This window comes from Eucalyptus grandis, chromosome 3 (assembly GCF_016545825.1).
Source record: "Eucalyptus grandis isolate ANBG69807.140 chromosome 3, ASM1654582v1, whole genome shotgun sequence".
Classification (NCBI taxonomy): Eukaryota; Viridiplantae; Streptophyta; class Magnoliopsida; order Myrtales; family Myrtaceae; genus Eucalyptus; species Eucalyptus grandis.
Genome location: NC_052614.1, coordinates 11,648,998 through 11,669,613, shown reverse-complemented (window position 1 = coordinate 11,669,613; position 20,616 = coordinate 11,648,998). Strand labels below are relative to the sequence as shown.

The following is a 20,616-nucleotide window of genomic DNA, read 5'->3' as shown; positions in this document are numbered from 1 at the left end:
GTTCTGACGTACTCCATTTTTAGAAATAGGTATACCATCACTTGAGTGGTGTTTCAAACATTTTAAGAATGCGAATAGTAACATTTTTGTTTCAGAAAATAATTTCATTTAAGAAATAGTTCTTTTTTATTTCTACTCCCGGAAACAATTTTGAGTAAAATAACATGTTTGGTGACTATACAAAATTTTTATTTACGAAATAGAAAAAAATAGGAATGCATTTAGTACGATCCATAAATTTTTATATTTTGTCATTTTTTTTCTTGCTTGCTAACTGCCGATTGCCACCCCCTGCCACCCGATTGCAGGCTACCGACGACTGGCAATCATGGTCAAGTGCCGATGGTCTAATGAGAATCAGCAGCTGTGGGCGGCGGTTGATCCAAAGGTGACAACAATGGCAAAGAAGAAGAAAAATAGAAATATAAAAAAGAAAAAAATTGGCTTATCCTATAAATTGTTCCATAGTACAAGAAGTTACTTTTTCATACTTCTTGTTTCTATTCCAAATCTATTTCCTTGCCCATTTTCTATTCCAGGAATTAGAAAAATTAATTGATGTTATCACACAGAATTCTATTCTCTTTTTTTCTTTTTTTGCTAGGAAGCAGAAGAACAAAAGAATAAGGGAACAAAATGTTCCCATGCAGCCCCTAAGAGACTATCGGCGCATAACATTCATGTTTCCTTTCTTTTTTTCAAAATAAAAATAGAATAGAAATTCAATTGTGTACATTTTATTCTTGGGAATATATTTAAAATACAATAAAGAAGCAAGGAAAAATTACTTCTTGATTCTCGAGAACAACTCAATAATGAAATCCAAACTATATTTCTTTTTCTCTTTTCTTTTCTTTCTTGTTCTCTTCCTCCTCCTCTTCCCCTAGCCAATTGGTGACTAGCTAGATGAGGTCACTCTAAGCCTCACCCAACCGCCGTGAGATTGACGTAGCCTCCCCTAGCCATGGCGAGACTCAAGGTGACCTTGCCGACTCTCGTTTGGCTAATCAGTAGTCAGCCATAGCCAAGGCTAGTGACTAGTTAGAGAAAGAAGAATAGAAAAATATAATAAAATTATTTAAAAAATTAAAAGAAAATCTAAGTCACGTCTTAGTCCTATGAATGTGATTTTACTTCCCAAGCCCAAAAAAATTTGGAGGTAGTACAAAATGCAATTCTATTTTAAAATGAAAAAGGGTGGGGCTGATATAGGTCTCAAAATTCATGAATATGAGGACTCAAATATGCGATGCATGTAATACCCACCACTCATCTAGGTCCAAATTTCAGGACTTTGGTACGAGGTTAAAAACCGTAGGGGGTTCTGCCGAGCAATAAACAAAAGCACACCGACGCGTTTCGCTTGATGTTTTGAGCTGATAGATTTCAAGCTCCGACGCTGGAGAGTCTCTCTTTAACCAGAAAAAGCTCTGGACAACATTCAATTATGCCGAGACTGACCTCATCACCTCCTCGTGTTCGCTTCTTCTTCCCCTTCTTCTCCTACATCCCCTGTGTCGTCTTCATCCTCTGCTTCCTCTCCCATGCTGCAGAGTCTCAAATCCAAGATCAAGAACTGCAAGTGCTGTCGAAGCTCAGGCAATCCTGGCAAGACCCATCGTCCCTCGACCACTGGGTGGCCTCCAATTCATCCTCCCTCTGCGCATGGCCTGAGATCAAATGCCAAGAAGGCTCAATCACTGAGCTCAATCTTGTCAACCTGAACATAAATTATTCGATCCCCCCATTCATCTGCGACCTCAAGAATATGACCAAGCTCGATCTCTCTTACAACAATATTCCTGGAGAGTTTCCCACTGTTCTCTACAACTGTTCCAAGCTCGTATACCTCGACCTGTCCCAGAATTACTTCGAAGGTCCTATTCCATCCGACATCGATCGCATGGCCGATCTTCTGGTCCTGATTCTTGCCGCCAACAGCTTTTCGTTCGACGTCCCGGTGTCGATCGCAAGGCTGCAGAGGCTGAGGATCCTTCACCTTTATCAGTCCGAGTACAATGGCACGTACCCTGAAGAGATTTTTGGCCTCTCCAATCTTGAAGAACTGAGGCTCGAGTACAACAAGAAGTTCGTGCCATCGCAGCTGCCACAGAACTTCACTGCCCTGAAGAAGCTGCGGTTCTTCTCGATGCCGCAGACGAACCTGTTCGGCAGAATCCCGAAGACGGTCAGCGATATGGAGGCTCTTGAGCACTTGGATTTGGGGATGAATCCACTGACAGGAGAAATCCCGGGCAGCATTTTTGCTCTGACGAACTTGCGCGAGTTGTACGTGTACAAGACTAATGTGTCCGGGTCAATCCCTCAGGCAGTCAGCGCCGCGAACCTGAGCGTGATTGATCTGTCTTTTAATAATTTGACGGGGAACATTCCTGAAGTTTTTGGACAGCTCAAGAATCTGTACAGCTTGAATTTAGAGTTCAATCAATTGTCTGGCGGAATCCCGGAAGGTATTCCGAGTCTTCCCGCTTTGTCTGATATCAGGCTGTCCAACAACAATCTATCGGGCACAATCCCCCCAGACTTCGGCAAGTTTTCCCCGCTCAGAAGATTCGAAGTGGCCTTCAACAACTTGACCGGTGCATTTCCAGAACAATTGTGCCATGGGGGCACGCTGTTTGGGTTGGCTGCCATGGACAACAATCTCAGCGGGAAGTTGCCGGAGTCACTTGGAAATTGCAGTACTTTGTCCCAAGTGATGCTGCACAACAATGGATTCACCGGAAATGTGCCTGGAAGACTCTGGATGTCACGGAACTTGATGGCTTTGCTCTTGAGTGGTAATGGATTAACTGGCGAGCTTCCCAAGGAGCTGTCCCCAAACCTCAATCGGATCGAGATGAGCAACAACAAATTCTTCGGCAAGATTCCGAGCACGGTGTCTTCGTGGAGGAACTTGGTGGTGTTCGATGCTAGTAATAACCTCCTCAGTGGCACGGTTCCGGCTGAATTGACCGTGCTTCCTTCTCTGACGACGCTTTTGCTCGGTCAGAACAAGCTCTCCGGGAATCTTCCCACAGACATCATTTCATGGAAATCCTTGACCACTCTGGATCTTAGTCACAATAAGATCTCGGGACCGATTCCCAGCAAAATCGGTCTTCTGCCTGTGCTCATGCAGTTGGACCTGTCTGACAACCAACTGTCCGGCCTGATTCCTCCTGAATTCGGCCAACTGAATCTGGACCGTCTGAATTTATCCTTCAATCGTCTCAGGGGACCAATCCCGGCCAAGTTAGAGAACGCCGCATATGACACCAGTTTCCTGAACAATGCCGGGCTCTGTGCATCCAATTCGTTCATGAGGATCAATGTCTGCAACGCCCAATCCCAGAGATCGAGCAAGACCAATCTCACCTTGATCGTGATCTCGGCCATTGCGGCAGCGATATGCGTTTTGTTGGTGGTGCTATTCACGATCAGAGCTTCCAGAAAGAACAGGGATTGCTTTGATTCTACTCTGAAACTGACTTCATTCCAAAGTTTGAATTTTACGGAATCGAATATTCTGTCGGGATTGAAGGAGCATAATGTGATTGGAAGTGGTGGATCAGGAAAAGTATATCGCATTATGGTGAATCCTTCTGGTGACGCCGTCGCTGTGAAAAGGATTTCAAATAACCAAAAATTAGATGAGGAGCTGGAGAAGCAATTCGTAGCAGAAGCGGAGATACTTGGGAACATTAAGCATCGGCACATTGTCAAACTGTTGTGCTGTATTTCTTGCGAGAACTCGAAACTCCTAGTGTACGAGTACATGGAAAATAGCAGCTTGGACCAATGGCTTCACAAGAAGAAAAGATCGTCGCGCATCCCGGGTGTCACCAACAATATGATCTTGGATTGGCCCAAAAGGTTGCAGATTGCGCTCGGAGCAGCTAAAGGACTTTGCTATATGCATAATGATTGTTCATCACCCATCATCCACCGAGACGTAAAATCGAGCAACATTCTCTTAGACTCAGAGTTCAACGCAAAAATTGCTGACTTCGGCCTTGCAAGGATGTTGGCCAAGCCTGGAGAAGCTGTTACGATGTCAGCTGTTGCTGGTTCTCACGGCTATTTGGCACCAGGTTTGTCTATTCACTTAACATGAGTTCATTTCAGCTATTTGCAAGTTCGCCTTGCTCATATCCTACATATGCTACCAGCAGGAATATTTAGTTTTGTATTTCTTTTTTGTTGAACAACAGAATATGCTCACACGACAAGAGCTAATGAGAAGATCGATGTTTATAGCTTTGGGGTCGTTCTCTTGGAACTGACCACTGGAAGGAAGGCTAACGATGGGAAGGAAGGCATGGGTCTCGCTGACTGGACATGTTGTCACATCCAACATGGCAAGCCGATATTTGATGCAATAGATGAGGAGATCAAGGACAGCTCGTACCTAGATGAAATAATCAATGTCTTTAAGCTCGGGATCTTTTGCACTGCTACACGGCCTTCCATGAGGCCTGCAATGAAGGAGGTAGTGCAAATGTTGCTCAGATGTAGCGATCCACTTCATAATGTCGAAAAGAAATTACAACACAGCTTAGATGCTTCCCCCCTCCTCGGAAATTCTAAGAACAAGGAAATGCCGCGCAGTGATTTTCATGTTCTTGAGTGCAACACTGGAATAGTTAGCACTGGAACAGTTGCAGAAGGTTAGTGAAGGGCTTTGAACTCTCAACTTCTGCAAAACTTCCCCAACTTATCCTACAGAGAGACAAGCATCAAACGATTTGTCTAACTGTGTATTAGTGATCCATACCTAAGACTAGTTTCTGAATGTGTCCTATAGAATGTATAGAAAATAAGAGATGGATATGTTAATTTCTGCTAGATATATAGACTTCAAAGAAGATAAGTCACGTCACCATTGAATGTCTGATCTTTTGCCACATTTGCATCTCAATAAAGTTGGCAAATCCATTGATGGCTTGGAAGTATATTCCTTTGAAAGCGCTAGTATGAACACCTAGAGGAGGATGAATAGATGTGAAGACAATTTTCATGAAATGCAATAAGAATATTTTGCTTTTGAAACTGAGTCTGATGAACAGCAGACTTTGAAAGAGTTTAGACTTTAACTATTAAATTGAAATACGAATAAAGTAAAGGAGTTCGGGGAAGAGAAAATGAACACATAATTTATAGTGTTTCGGCTTAGATTAAGCCTATGTTCACTCTCCCATGCTAACCGCCTTCTGACTAGTTTCCACTATGAATCAAAAGAGAATTTACAATCTTGCGATCTCGACTTCTCAATGAAGAGTCTCTACTACTCTCACAAAGTCACAGTAGAAGTTTCTCTCTTTTAGCACAGTGTAAGGAATAACAAGTAAATGAGAAGCTTCAAACTTTGAATTCTTCTTTCACACACTCTTTCGAATGACTGAAAATGTCTCATTAAATACTCCTTCATGCCTTTTTGACCATTGGCACTTTCCAAAAGAATTCTTCCAATCAACTCGTTAGACAAAATCAATCAAGGAGATCTCGAGCCGTTTGAAGATTGTGATGAAAGTCCATCAATCCTATTCGCCTATACTGTGACATCCAGATTTTCAGGTTCTGATTTCGATTAGATATGCCGGGCCTTTCATCAACGCGACTATAGTGTTTTTCTTTGAGATGGCCACTCACGAGATAACAGACATCTGGTGAAGCCGCTAAGAGATTTTAATGCAATAGACTTAAGAATTCGACTAGGAATCAACTGCTTAACCGTGCTAATCTATAAGGGTCATTACGGCATAATTTGAAATCGATTCGAGACCGGAGATAGGTCAACTCGACTAAGATGTGTAGTTAAACGTGAGTGATTCTATTAAATTGCAAAATTCTCGTCAATCGGCACTAAACCGATTTTCTTTCATTTTGGGTACCCTATATCCGTATTTGAAACCTTGAGATTTTTACAACCACCGAGAGGAGCCAATGTGTCAAAGAGATATGTGAAGCTGGAAGAAAATCGACCACGGATCAAATGCACCAAAAATTCCTAAAAGCTACTAGTAGGCAAGATCACACTAAAAGCATGTCTAATTGAATTAACCACGAATTTGAACTCGATTTTAGAAATTGAAAGTTCTGTCATATCACAATCTATTTTAGGAACATCACTCATCCTTTGAAGAATTTTCAAAGATTCCAGGATTTTTACAAAAAATTGATTTGGACATTTTGGAAAATGAACAGAAATTTGGCTTAACCAAATGAAGGAAACTTTGGCTTCTATACCGATCTGTATGGTGAAGGGGACTTGTAGAAATTTTGTGGGCTTTTTCCTTGGTGAAATTGGACATCGAATTGGAGAGATTTGTGAAGAAATTAACAACTCAAAGTTGTGAAATTCGGAATTTGGCAAGGGGATGCAATTTTTACGTTCAAATTTGGTTATTGTTGAATTAATGAGGACTTGAGGGGGCAAGCATTTAATTAAGGAGATGAGCTTGTGGACTTCTTTTTCCCCACCCGTAGCTTCTCCAGCTGGCCAAGACCGCCACCCCTTATCCTCCGTGCGTCTCTCTCTCTCTCTCTCTTGCTGCAGTTCCACCGAAGTCCCTCACACTTGGAATTTCTTCACATCAATTTCTCTCTCCCTCGAAGCCCCACGGTGAACTCCAATCGAGCGCCTGCAATTCAGCCCACACAAATCCACCGCCTGCCAGCGTTTCCTTCTCCACCGAGTGCAGCTGCTCTTCGACCGCATGCCAGCCCACGCGGATCCAGCAGCTCCGAATCAATCCATCTCCTCTCCGCTGCCACTTGCCAATCGGTCATCCAGCAGCTTCTTCAACGCCGCTGCTTGAAGAATCCACCGAAGCGTGAGCTGCCAGCACACACCGCCCACATCTCACCAAAACTTCTTCCCTTTCCGTCTCGCATCCATGCGAGTGCAGCGAACCGAGTCCACTCCCTCTTCCTCTCAGTGACCGCCACCAGCATACTTCCTCACGCCTCCACGAGTCTGTCGTTCCACCGAATTCTTCACCGAGCAGCACCTCCAGCAAAGCTTGGCCCAGCGAAACGTTTTTTCAGCCCACGTGATCCACCGAAACAGCAGCCTTCAATTTCACGGCCCCAAGATCTCCGTGGATTTCAATCGAGTAGCCCACTGAAGCACGCCACTTGAAGCCCAGCTCGGATCCAGCCCAAGAATTCAGTAACTCCTTCAGGCTTTCTGTTCAGCCCACACAAACATGACTGGCCCATTTTCAGCATTCCAGTCCGCAATTTCAGCCTTGGGTCCAGCCCATTAGAAGCCCAATTCTGAGCCCAAGCCCCCGAAGCCAAGCCCAACCGCAAGTTCAACCCAAGCCCAGCAATTTGCTATGGGCTTGCAAGGCTTGTTGGGCCTGGCCCAAGTGTCCATCGACACCATTGCAAACTCAAGTTTCAGCCGCCGTTGTACTGTCGTTGCAGTATTGCACAAGTGAGTTGAACTCACTAATCCCTGCTTAGGCGGTTAATTATACTTAGGGGTTGATTAGATTAAATTAAACATGTTTAGGTGGATAGATTAGATTAGATTAGTTAATTTAATTATTTACCGATGCATGTTAAGTGATTAGTTAGTGTCGTTAGTGAGTAGACACGTGCTATTATTTATTGAACAAACCTTGGAATTTTTCCATGTCTATTTCGACTTCCAATTAGGCTATAACAGGCTTGAATTGGGTTTATTACATTTATTTAATAATTTTCGCAATTAATTAATTAATTATTTTTCGAAAATTCGACTAGGATAGTCGACGACCGAAATTTTATGCTGATTATTGTGGTGTAGTTTGTTTATTTATCTGAGTGTTAATTTGCGCTGAATTGATTTAATGATGATTTTATGATTTTATTCCTAAATTAATTAATTTTGGTAATTAATGGGAAAATTACCAGCGTCGGTTTACAGCGCCAAAAATATGTTATGGGCTATTGAAACTGGTGGGATGTTCAAAAAGTGAAATTATTATATTTTGGCTAAGGTCGACCGTATACTCACACACGGTTATTTTTATTGGGAATGATAAAAATTGGTGAATTGATTGACTTGTTAAGATAGTGTACTATATCATCCTACAGGCTTTGATATGTCAGCTTAGCGATAGCAGTATACTGGTGTACTATATCAAACTACGGGCTCTGATATGTCAACTTTGCACGAGCAGTACACTTTATCAGCTTAGGGTGAGCATTATGGGTATAATATATCAGCCTGCGGAAGATATGTCAACTTAGCAATAGCAATATGCCGATATACTATATCACCCGCAGGTGATATGTTAGCTTAGGGAAAGTAGTATACCTTAATCTTATCAACTTAGAGTGAGCAGTTCTGATATAGTTGGACTTTATAGATAGTATTGATTAAATTAACCATGGGATGGTCCGATGAAATGAAATCGACTAGGTCGATTGATCGATGATTCGATCTAAGTTCTAAATTAACGTGATGACGTGATTCAATGATTGATTGATGTGATATAAGGCATTTGTAAGTAATATTGAATTGCGGGATGGAACTGAGGTCAAGGTAAGTCCTCTGACCCATGTTGTGCTTAGGTAGCCTTTAGGGCATATTGGCTTCTTAATCGAATCTTAGGGGTTGAACTTGCTGAGACATTGTCTCACTGGTTATTGTATAACCAATTTTAGGTCCTTAGAGGAAGTTAGTGGAGGACTGGAAGTCCTAAAGTCTGGGAAGGTAGAGATCGAAGAATCGGCGAACATGACTGATTAGAGAGTCATAGAACGGTTCCCTTTTGTTAAGCCGACATTTTTATAACCATCCTAGTCTTGTGTACAAACCCCGGTTGTTTAAAAAAGTTGTTTTGCATTGAAAAATTTGGCATTGCTTTGCTATCTTATTGTTTTATTGTCTGGGGATTTATATCTACTTCTGCATGCATATATTAAAATGAATGGGTCGGTGATGCGTCTTGACACATCACTATTATATCGACCAAGCAAGGTGGGCATGAGTCCAGAGGAATGGGACGTGACATCCCAGTTAAGTGGTAGTAGAGCGGGCTTATGTTTGAAGTGATAAAGTGCGATGAGTCATAGAATAATTAATTGGAAATACCTTTATTTCATGCCGGTGCTTGTTAATGATATCTAATTGGTAGCTTGTTTGTATGAGTCACTCAAATTCCAATATGGTATTGGAATTAAGAAATAGGTTTCTATAAAGAGCCTGTAGTATGAGTGATCAAGAGCTAAGGACTCCTAGTAAGAGGATAGTAGCCTCTGTGACTCGAAGTAGAACTTCGACAAGGATCGGTGCCCGAGGTTGTTGTGGCAAAGCATAGGCTCAGGCCGATGTAAGTGTAAGAGTACTGCCGTAGGTCGGTACTGAGAATGTAGCAGCACAGAGCGATCCTAGGTTTGACTAGATTGTTTAGGCCTCCTAGTAAGAGGGCAGTAGCCTCTGTGACTCAGAGTAGAACTCCGACAAGGATCGGTGCCCAAGGTTGTTGTGGTAGAGCGTAGGCTCAAGCCGGTGTAAGTGTAAGAGTACCACCGTCGGTCGATACTGAGAATGTAGCAACACAAAGCGATCTTAGGTTTGACTGGATTGTTCAGGCGCTAGTGTTCCTTAGGAACTGGTTGAGCTAGCAAGCTCAGTATCGAGCCGCCGTTGTTGCCACATTTGCTGGGGTTCAACGTGGAATTATGATCAGGGTGACTTTAGTATTTGAGTCAAGATTTAGTTCAAGCATAAATGGAAATTGATCAGTGAAAGGATCGACATCGAGAGAAGAGTATTCTATTCCGCCTAGTAAGAAGGGTCGGGTAGTCAAGTCAGTACCAAGACAAAATGGGACATGTTGTTCCCGTGGAAGATGATATGGATCAGTCTCATGTCTTCCAAGGACAAGAATTTGTGGCAGGTGTCGCCAGCACGGACGTTGGTTTATGGATTGTTCGCGCAAGCCGATGGAACCTCGACAATTGTTACTGCTATCACCATCGATGGAACAGATTAGAAGAAGTGCGCCATAGAATGCACCGTGGAGTTTTTGGAACAAGCCTCTAGTACTTGAAAGAGTGTATGCTGTCACCTAACAGAAGATAGAGAACTCACCAAATGGGTGCTAAACTTATAGAAGAAGCATGGGTCAATCCAGTATGCCGGTGTGGCTAGAACGTGCTGTGATAGTGACTAGCATGGAAATCGGGTGAAGGACGGTTAGTGAAAGTCCAAGGGAGCATAGATGCCGTTACTACAGTTAGGACGCCACTAGAATGGCGAAAGGGATAAGAATGGAACCGATCCTACACCAATCAGAGGAAGAATGTTCTTAAGGAGATTTTATTAGAGTAGAGAACAAGGCTTTGGACTAACTTTGTCAAATTTTAGTTTGTTGAAATGAAGTAGAAGAAAGGGGAATCTCTAGTTATAATTGTGCTCGACTAGATGTTGAGGTATAAATTTGACGTCACATATGAATATAGTGGGCTCGTGGAGCATATAATGGTAATGAATTATTGTCATGAAGTAATCTAGCTTAGTCCAGTATCAGATGAAAGTGTCGAGTTTATTAGGAGTCGAGAAGGACCTTCAATTTCATTAATTATGTCTGTTGAAGACAACCCGTTTATTAGACGAAGGTTGCCAATGATACCTAGTGGTTGTCACAAGAATTGTTAGGCCATCGTTAGAAAAAGAGATAGAATTTGCGATTGAACTAGCACCTGAGACAAGGACACTCACTAAGGCTTCTTACCAGTTGTCGTTGTCTGAGTTAAAGGAATTAATGGTACAGATGCGAGAATTACTGGATAAGAAATTTATACATACCAATGCATCACCTTGGGAGAAACACTAGTTTCGTTTGTGAAGAAAGATGGTCCATTGTAATTATGCATCGACCATCATCAACTTAATCAGGTGACGACTAAGGACAAGCATTCATGGCTAAAGATCAATGAATTGTGTGACCAGTTGCAAGGAGTGTCAATATTTTTAAAGGTTGACTTGAGAAAAGAGTATCATCAGTTGAGGATCAGAAAGAAGTAAATATTGAATTCAGTGTTTAGTACCCGAGATGGTCTTTACGAGAGTATTGTAAGACCGTTTGGCCAGGTGAACACTCCAGCTGCTATTATGGATATGGCAAACCGAGTGTTCAAAGAATACCTAGATCAGTTTATGATCATATTCATCAATGTTTTTTTGATGTGTATTCGATGAGTACTAAGGAGCACGAGAGTCATCTGAGAATGGTCACAAGATTTCAAGCAAATGAATCTCTATGAACCCAACCGAGACCGAAATAGTTGTTAGTGGACCAAGACCGACAATAGTAATAGAGATCAGAAGCCATATGAACTGGGCAAATTACTACAGAGGATTCATGAAAGGATTTTCACACCTAGTGTCAACATTGATTGGACTTCTGAAAAAAAGAAGAAAAGTTCATATGAACAGACAAGTGTGAGGATAGTTTCCAAGAACTTAAGCAGAAGCTGGCCACCGCACTTGTGCTAATCATTCCTTAGGGTTCTAGAGGAGGCGATATCTATGGTGATGTTTCGTTTGGAGGATTGGGTTGCATGTTGATTAACATGGTAGAGTGTTGCATGCACGCCCCATTAGTTGAGACCCCCTGAGTTGATTTTTCTGACGCATGACTTGGAACTCACAACAATCATTTTCGCTTTGAAGATGTAGAGGCATTATTTGCGTGGAGAAAGATTCTGGATCTTCACTCACCAATAAAGTCTCCAGTATTTATTTTATCAGAAGAATTTGAATATGAGATAGCACTGTGAATCAAGACGTTTGAAGGACTAGGATGGTGATATCCAGTGTCACCCTAGAAGAATGAAAGAAGTCGCTGATGCATTGAGTCGAGAGTCTTCATTGGTACATATGCTGGTTAAAGTATGGACCTTACTTGAGAAAGTTCGAAATTCGGTTTTCAAATTTAAGGTAGGCTACTTTTCGAATTTTACGGCTACCCTCAAAATTGAACCAGATATTCAGGTTAAAATCAAACACTTCAGTGACAGACTGAGATGTTCAGAAGATCTTGCAAAAGAATACTAATAAGAAAGAGACTGACTTTCAGATTTCTAAGAATGGAACACTCAAGTTCCAAGAGTGATTGGATGTACCTGACAGTGTAGAACTCAGGAAAGAGACCTTGTCAAGAATTCACTATAGCAGTTGCAATATTTGACCAAACAATACAAGTAGGTCAAAATCGGCATCAACTCGATTAGTACATTGATATAAAGATAGGTACTACCGAACATGTTGCAAGTGTTAGATGCGCTAATAAGTGGAAGTTTAGTAATATAAGCTAGGAAGATTTTTACAATCACTCGAGAGTCCTGAGTGGGAATGGAGGTATATCATGATGGAACGTTATGATAGGCTTACTAAGGAGTCGGGGGAGTACTGATTCCATTCGGAGTTGTGGTGTGGATGGAACCGACTCACTTCAATATAGTATGAAAAGATCTCGATTTGAATAGGCATATAGAATTGTATGTGTGTCAGAAAGTTGTCTACATGGAATGCCAGTGACAAATTTATTTCAAATCTAGTTCAGAGGTTCCCAATTTTGACAAAGCTTTCAGATGGTTCCTATTAATGCTTGCATAACAGAGTGTGCAGAATTTCAATGGTGAGAAGAAAGTGAAGTGAAAAAAAAAATCATAGGCTTGGAGTCAGTTCAGTAATCAGTGATTGTAGTTGCCGTGATCAGTGTCAAAGTAAAGACCACACGGAACCGCCAGGAAAGTTGAATCGTTGAGCATTGAAAGTCCTTGGAGTTTCGAATTGGTGATTACATCTTTTTGAATGTGTCACCAATGAGGGATGCTTTGCGCTTCAGCAAGGAGGGAAAACTGAAAGTAAGGTACATAGGTCCCTTTGAGATTCCAGAGAGAGAATCAGGACCCAAATGTATGGTCTTGCATTACCACCGAAGTAGGCGTGAGTGCATGAGATCTTTCACGTGTCGAGGTTGAGGACATATGAGCCTGACCAAACGTACATGCTGAATCATGAAGAATCAGACATGAACGATGAGTGTCATACGTGGAAGGCCCGGTTCACTTGGTAGCTTAGAAGGAGTAGATTATGTGTACCAAGATGGTCCCCTTCATCAAAGTAGTCTGACAACACCATGGGACCGAAGAAGCAACATGGAAAGTGATACTCGATGAAATGACAACACTCCCACCATTTTGTTTAAGGATTGGCAAGGTTTTAATTTCGAGGACGAAATTTTATAAGAAGGGAAGAGTTGTGACATCCAGATTTTCAAGTTCTGATGTCGATTGGATATGCCAGGCCTTTCATCAATGCGACTATAGTGTTTTTCTTTGAGATGGTCACTCATGAGATAACTGACCTATTCGAGTGAAGCCGCTAAGGTATTTTAATGCGATAGACTTGAGAATTCGACCAAGAATCGACTACTTGACCGTGCTAATCTATAAGGGTCATTACGGCACAATTTGAAATCGATTAGAGACCGAGCAATAGGTCGACTTAACTGAGATATGTAGTTAAACGTGAGTGGTTCCACTAAATTGCAAAATTCTCGTTGATCGGCACTAGACCGATTTTCTTTCATTTTGGGTACCATGTGTCCGTATTTGAAACCTTGAGATTTTCACGACCACCAAGAGTCACCAATGTGTCGAAGAGGTACGTGTGGCTCAAAGAAAATCGACCACGGGTCAATTGCACCAAAAATTCTAAAAGCTATCAAATAGGTAAGGTCACACTAAAAGCATGTCTGATTGAAATTAACCGCAAATTTGAACCCAGTTTCAGAAATTGAAAGTTCTATCATGTCACGATCTATTTTAGGAACGTCGACTCATCCTTCAAACAATTTTCAAAGGTTTCGGGATTTTTACGAAAATCAATTCGGACGATTCGGAAAATGAACGGAAATTCGGCTTAGCCAAATTGAAGGGAACTTTGGCTTCTATACCAATCTATATGGCGAAGGGGACTTGTAGAAATTTTGTGGGCTTTTTCCTTGGCAAAATTGGACATCGAATTGGAGAGATTCGTGAAGAAATTGACGACCCAAAGTTGTGAAATTCGGAATTTGGCAAGGGGCTGCAATTTTTACGTTCAAATTTGGTTATGGTTGAATTATAGTTCAAGAAAGTATTGAGGGGGGGGGGGGACACAAAGGATATTTATGAGGACTTGAGGGGGCAAGCATTTAATTAAGGAGATGAGCTTGTGGACTTCTTTTTCCCCACCTGTAGCTTCTCCAGCTAGCCAAGACTGCCGCCCCTTATCCTCCGTGCATCTCTCTCTTGTTGCAGTTCCACCCAAGTCCCTCACACTTGGAATGTTCTTTGCGTCAATTTCTCTCTCCCTCAAAAGCCCCGCGGTGGACTCCAATCCAGTGCCTGCAGTTCAGCCCACATGAATCCATCGCCTACCAACATTTCCTTCTCCACGAGTGTAGCTGCTCTTCGTGTTAGTAGTATGCCCTAAAAACTTATTAATTAATAATAATTAATAAATAAAATAAAAAATAAAAATAATGCTTCATGCATGTGCACGAAGCGTAATGGTTAGCGGTTGCTGACCATTATGCATGAAGCATGGATGGTCAGCAACCGCTGACCATCATGCCAAGATTGTGCATGAGCGGTTGCTCATGCATGATCGTCCGCTATGGACGATCAGCAACGGTTGTTGATCCTCCATCGATCAGCAACCGTTGCTGGTCATTTTTATTATAAAAATGAACGAGTGTAAAGTAAAAAGCTGCTGAAAAATTGGAAAAAGAGACTTCGTGTGTTTTGTCTTCTTGTTCCAGATCCGCTCTTCACCATGAACAAAAATTTTGGAGTTCTCTAGTTGCTGAATATTGAGAAAAAGTGTGCGTGTGTTCTTGTGTCTTTGAGACACGAGGAAGAGAAATAATTCTCTCGTTCAGGCCGTGACTATTATACATCAAGAATACGACGGATTCTTTCCACGTGATTGCTAGCACGATCGAAGTGGTGGATATCCGAAAGTTCTCTCTTACGTTCGACATTCGTTGTTGGTGTGTCGAACTAGGTCCGACGCTTGTGGGACTCGTGCGTAGAACATCCGAACCGACTTGTTTCAAAGCGCGCTTCGAGAGGTATTTCGTTTAACTCCCTTTTATGTTTAGATTTTTGATTAAAATGCACGAACAACGCCTAAGGAAAATCATGTGTAATATTTATCTTTGTTTTCGCTGTGTTTATTTTGTTGATTTTTCTTATACATGATTCATGAAACCCCAACGGTGGTATCGAGCCAACCTTAGGCATTTCGTGCGTTTAATTGATTTATAGTTCAAATATGTTTTTTGCGTTCTAATGGCCAATTTATTTTTGTTAAGAGAATTGGTTCTCTTGCTCTTATGTGGCCTATATAAGTTGATTGATTTATGTGATAAATTTAATCAACAAAGCAAAAATTAGAACTAAATCAATTTTGAATCAAAAATCCGTAACTTGTTATACTTGATGTTTATATTTTGCAAATGATATGCAGAATTTTATGCATGCCTTCCAGAGCTTTAAATTTTGAATTTATGGCTCGTAAGGAAGGGTGGTGATCATGGAAAAATCCCTAATTGTTTTGATTGTTGTATGGATGAATGTATGATGATTACATGTATTCTTTTTGGGGATGTAATAATTAAATGGAGGATGCGTCATTCTTTTTATATTTATTTTTATGAAATGTAATTTAAGTATAGTGTAGTATTTCAATAATTGATGTAAATACTACAAGAGAGGAGGAGCCATTGGAGGAGCCATTAAACCGGTGAGCTCACGGGCCCGTTTTTGAAGAGTTCAAAGATTGAAGAAAAAGTGAAGAGCAGGTCCATATTATTAAAATATTAAAATTGCTAAATGGGTCTCTTTGGCTCGAGACCCATTGAACCATAATTCCATGATCACCACATAGGATAGATATTATGTGATATCTATTTATTTATTGTGTTTATGGTATCGTGCATGTTAAACCGGTTAATGTGCAAAGTGAGACCGTTAATAACGACCCAAATCTCCTTACAAAGAATATTAAGTTGAAACGGGTTTCGGACTCGTGGCCTTCCATCGTCGTGGTTTGATCCAATATTATAGTGGTTAACTAACCGGTTATGGATACATAGGGGTTAATTACCATTTATAATATTGGACCACTCCATTATGCATATGATGCTGTGGGGTTGGAGCCAAATGATTTCCAATAACTGTTAGGTGAGGGAATCATTTGTGTTTTCAATACTTGCATGAGACGATGGGCTAGACTTAACTATGATCATGATGCCAATAACTGTTAGGTGAGGCTTTCATGGTCTAGAGGCCGAAGTTATGATTGGGACTCGCATATGATGCGTTGAACAAGCTGGTTCACTCACTAAGTTCATAGGACACCAATAAGCTGTTAGGGGTGAGGTGGACTTTGGGCTAGTGGGACTCAATCCTCACTAGTAATCTTTACCTAACGAAGATTACCGCTTCCCATCTTAAGGAGTATGGGATTCGAATATAAATTTAGTGGGATGATCTATTTCATTTAAAGACCAAAATGAAATAGTTATTATGAAAAGTACAACGGCTAACAATTTATTTTCTGCAACAGATATATTATTACTCTGAAAAATGGTGACGACAAACCCACTCGCTTCTATACTTGACAAGAATTGTTTGACTGGACCCAATTTCACTGACTAGGTGAGGAATTTGAGAATTGTTCTCAATTCAGAAAAAAAATTGGGTATGTGCTTGATGAAAAGATGCCAACCTCCTTTCCGAGGTGGGACCCAAGAGGAGCGTGTCACTTATGATAAGTGGCGTGATGATGACTTAAAATTTAGGTCATATATGCTTGCTTCTATGAATAATGAATTACGAAGAAGTATGAATCTATGGAAGATCTTTGGGTCGATCATTTTGCACTTAAAGGAATACTTTGATGAGAATGGTCGAACCTCTAGATATGAGATATCTAAGGCATTGTACCGTATGAGGATGGCTGAAGGATCATCTGTTAATGATCATGCTTTGAAAATGATCGGGCACATTGAAGAATTGGCTAGGCTGAATCTCGTTATGGACAATGAGTTAGCTTTGGATTTGATCCTCCAATCTTTACCCGATTCCTTCTCTGGTTTTGTCCAAAACTTCCACATGCATAAGATGGAGAAAACTCTTGCTGAGTTACATAGCATGTTGGTAGTTTATGAGAAGGAAATGCATAACACGAGGCCAAATGTAGTGGCTATGGCTAAGGCTTCTTCTTCAAAGGGTAAGACCGTTTTAAAGAAGAATAAATAGAAGAGGCTGCCAAACCTGTTGTGCAACCAAAACTCATGATTGATAAAGGGAAATGTCATTACCGTGGTGTCAAAGGGCCTTTGGAGGAGGAAGCGCAAGAGGTACCTCGCGAGCTTGAAGGTCAAGCCCAAGAACCGACCTTATGAAGGTATGGTGTCTATGCTTATTGAAACCAATCTTATGGTTAGTGCTGAATCCAACTCATGGGTTCTAGATTCTGCTGCAACTTCACATATTTGTATGTCTTTGCAGAATTTGGAAATAAGCAGGATGCTAAGGATAAATGAGATTGTCCTAATGTTTGCCAATGGAGCAAGAGTTGCTGCATTAGCTATAGGGACTTTTCGTTTATGTTTCCCTTCTGGACATGTAATGGTTTTAAAGAACTGTTTGCATTATAAGAATGCTGTTAGGAACATCATCTCTGTACCTCGTTTGGGTAAAGAGAAATATGAATTTTCTTTTGCTGATGATGTATGTTCTATTTATCATAATAGAATATGTGTTGGTTCTAGCTTATTAACCAACAATCTTTATACCATTACAATGTCCGTAATACGATTACCAATGTCAATAAGCAAAATAGAATTGATATAAATGCCATAACTAATAAACGCCCTAGAGACGGTCCAAATAAAAAATATGTTTGGCATCTCCGATTAGGTCATATTGGAGAAGACAGAATTAACAAGTTGAGTAATGATGGATACATTGATCCTTCAAATTTTGAGTCATACTCGACTTGTGAGGCATGTCTTCTAGGAAAAATGACCAAAGCGTCTTTTGTGGGACAAAGTGCGCGATCTGCTGACATATTAGAATTAATACATACAAATGTATGTGGACCAATTAATGAAACTGCTAGAGGTGGTTATAATTACTTCATTACCTTCACCGATGATCAGTCACGGTATGGTTATTTATACCTCATGAAGTATAAATCTAAATCCTTTGAAAAGTTCAAGGAATTCAAGGCTAAAGTTGAGAAAGAAACAAGAAAATGTATTCGGGCTCTTCGATCAGATCGAGGAGGTGAATACCTTAATCTTGAATTCCTGGACTTTCTTAAAGAGAATGGCATTTTATCACAATGGACACCTCCTGGAACTCCAGAACATAATGGTATATCTGAACGAAGAAATCGTACTTTATTAGATATGGTACGGTCTATGATGAGTTACACCGATTTGCCAATATCCCTTTGGGGATATGCCCTTGAGACTACTGTATATATACTGAATAGAGTGCCGTCCAAATCTGTTCCAACTACGCCCTATGAGATATGGCATAGTAGGGAACCTAGTCTTAATCATATTAAGATTTGGGGTTGTCCAACTTTCGTGAAAAAGCTGAAAATGGAAAAATTGGAGACAAGATCTGAACAAGGTCGCTTCATTAGATATCCAAAGGAAACTCTTGGATATTATTTCTATTTTCATTCAAACCAAAGAATTTTGGTATGCAAGCACGCTTCTTTTTTGGAGAATCGGTTCGTCCAAGAAAGTGGTGGCGGAAAATAGTCTTACAAGAAGAAAATAATGAAGTATCAAACAACCGAGTTCAGATACCAATCTCTGATTTAGTGGGAGCTTCTGATACACAACCTAAGTGCGAGAACGTCTCGCCCACCTGCTCGTTATAGACACTCGGTTGATCATATCGAACCATTATTCATTATGAATGATAGTGATCAACCCGGTGATCCTAAAACCTATGAGGAGGCGATGTTGGACATCGATTCGGTAAATGGCTAGAGGCCATGAAATCCGAAATGGATTCAATGTATTCCAATGAGGTTTAGACCTTGACTCGACACGCCCGATGGTATTGTACCAATTGGCTGTAAATGGATCTTCAAGAGGAAGATGAATGTTGAAGGTCAAATTGGAATTTACAAAGCACGGCTGGTGGCGAAAGGATATCGTCAAAAGAAGGAATTGATTATGACGAAACTTTCTCACCTGTGGCCATGCTAAAATCCATTCGGATTATGTTGGCTATAGCTGCACACCTTGATTATGAGATATTTCAAATGGATGTCAAAACGGCTTTTCTAAATGGTTTTCTCGATGAGGACATCTATATGGAACAGCCACGGGTTTTGAATCCAATAGTGAAAAACAGAAGGTGTGTAAGCTTAAGAGATCCATTTATGAACTCAAACAAGCCTCGAAGTTGGAACATCCGTTTTGATGAGGTAGTCAAATCGTTTGGCTTCATCAAAAATCCGGATGAACCTTGTGTATACAAGAAGATCAGTGGGAGTGCAATTGCATTTCTAGTTTTGTATGTCGATGATATACTTTTGATTGGAAATGATGTACCAATGATATCATCAATAAAACTATTCTTGTCACATAAATTCTCCATGAAAGATTTAGGAGAGGCAACCTACATTTTAGGTATCAAGATCTATAGAGATAGATCAAGACGATTGATTGGCCTCTCACAATCTACGTACATAGACAAAGTGTTAACACGGTTTAACATGCAATGTTCCAAGAGAGGATTATTGCCTTTTAGGCAAGGGATCCGTCTTTCTAAGGAGATGTGTCCCAATACTCCTGAAGAAAGAGAGCGGATGGCAAAGATACCATATGCATCCGTATTGGAAGCATAATGTATGCTATGCTATGTACTAGACCTGATATTGCGCATGCTGTAAGTATTACTAGCAGATATCAGTCTGATCCAGGAGAAGAGCATTGGATAGCAGTCAAGAATATTCTTAAGTACTTGCGAAGGACTAAAGATTTATTCTTGATATATGGAGAAGGAGAATTTAAAGTTGTAGCTTATACGATTCCGATTTTCAATCGGATCCTAATGATTATAAGTCTACGTCTGGGTTTGTCTTTACATTCAATGGTGGTGCAGTTAGTTGGAAAAGTTCCAAACAAAGCATAAATGCCGATTCCACCACTAAGGCAGAGTATGTAGCTGCTTCTGAAGCAGCAAAGGAAGCCGCTTGGATGAAGAAGTTTATTTCTGAACTTGGAGTCGTTCCTTCAATTGAGCAACCGATCACATTGTTTTGTGACAACAATGGGGCGATAGCTCAAGCTAAGGAACCAAGGTCTCAGAAGTCCAAGCATATTGAGAGACGCTTCCATCTCATCGAGAAATTGTTGGGAGAGGTGATATCGCCTTGCAGAAAATTACCTCAACGAAAACGTGGCAGATCCCTTCACTAAGGCCTTACCTCAGTCTTCTTTTGAAAGACATATTGACAAAATGGGTTTGAGGTACCAGACAAGTTGGCTTTAGTGCAAGTAAGAAATTGTTAGATTTATG

At 40.8% G+C, this 20,616-nt stretch overlaps 1 protein-coding gene across 2 annotated transcripts; it reads left to right on the top strand.

Annotated features, from left to right (window-relative positions):
• Positions 1-1,562: 1,562 nt before the first annotated feature.
• Positions 1,563-4,952, top strand: LOC104438944 (receptor-like protein kinase 5). Of its 2 annotated transcripts, none has more exons than XM_010052089.3 (2): positions 1,563-4,094; positions 4,215-4,952. In XM_010052089.3, exons 1-2 carry the CDS (start codon positions 1,769-1,771, stop codon positions 4,673-4,675), a joined length of 2,787 nt encoding a protein of 928 aa, XP_010050391.2. In that variant the 5' UTR covers positions 1,563-1,768; the 3' UTR covers positions 4,676-4,952. The 2 variants fall into 2 exon arrangements, with proteins under 2 accessions (XP_010050391.2, XP_039164689.1); XM_039308755.1 differs by having other exon boundaries at positions 4,261-4,420.
• The last annotated feature ends 15,664 nt before the right edge of the window (positions 4,953-20,616 follow it).

Bases quoted from the DNA above. Each gene is read 5' to 3' on its own strand.
- LOC104438944 (XM_010052089.3), top strand. From the start codon at position 1,769: ATGACCAAGCTCGATCTCTCTTACAACAATATTCCTGGAGAGTTTCCC. The intron at 4,095-4,214 runs GTTTGTCTATTC...GTTGAACAACAG, and splicing joins TCACGGCTATTTGGCACCAG to AATATGCTCACACGACAAGA.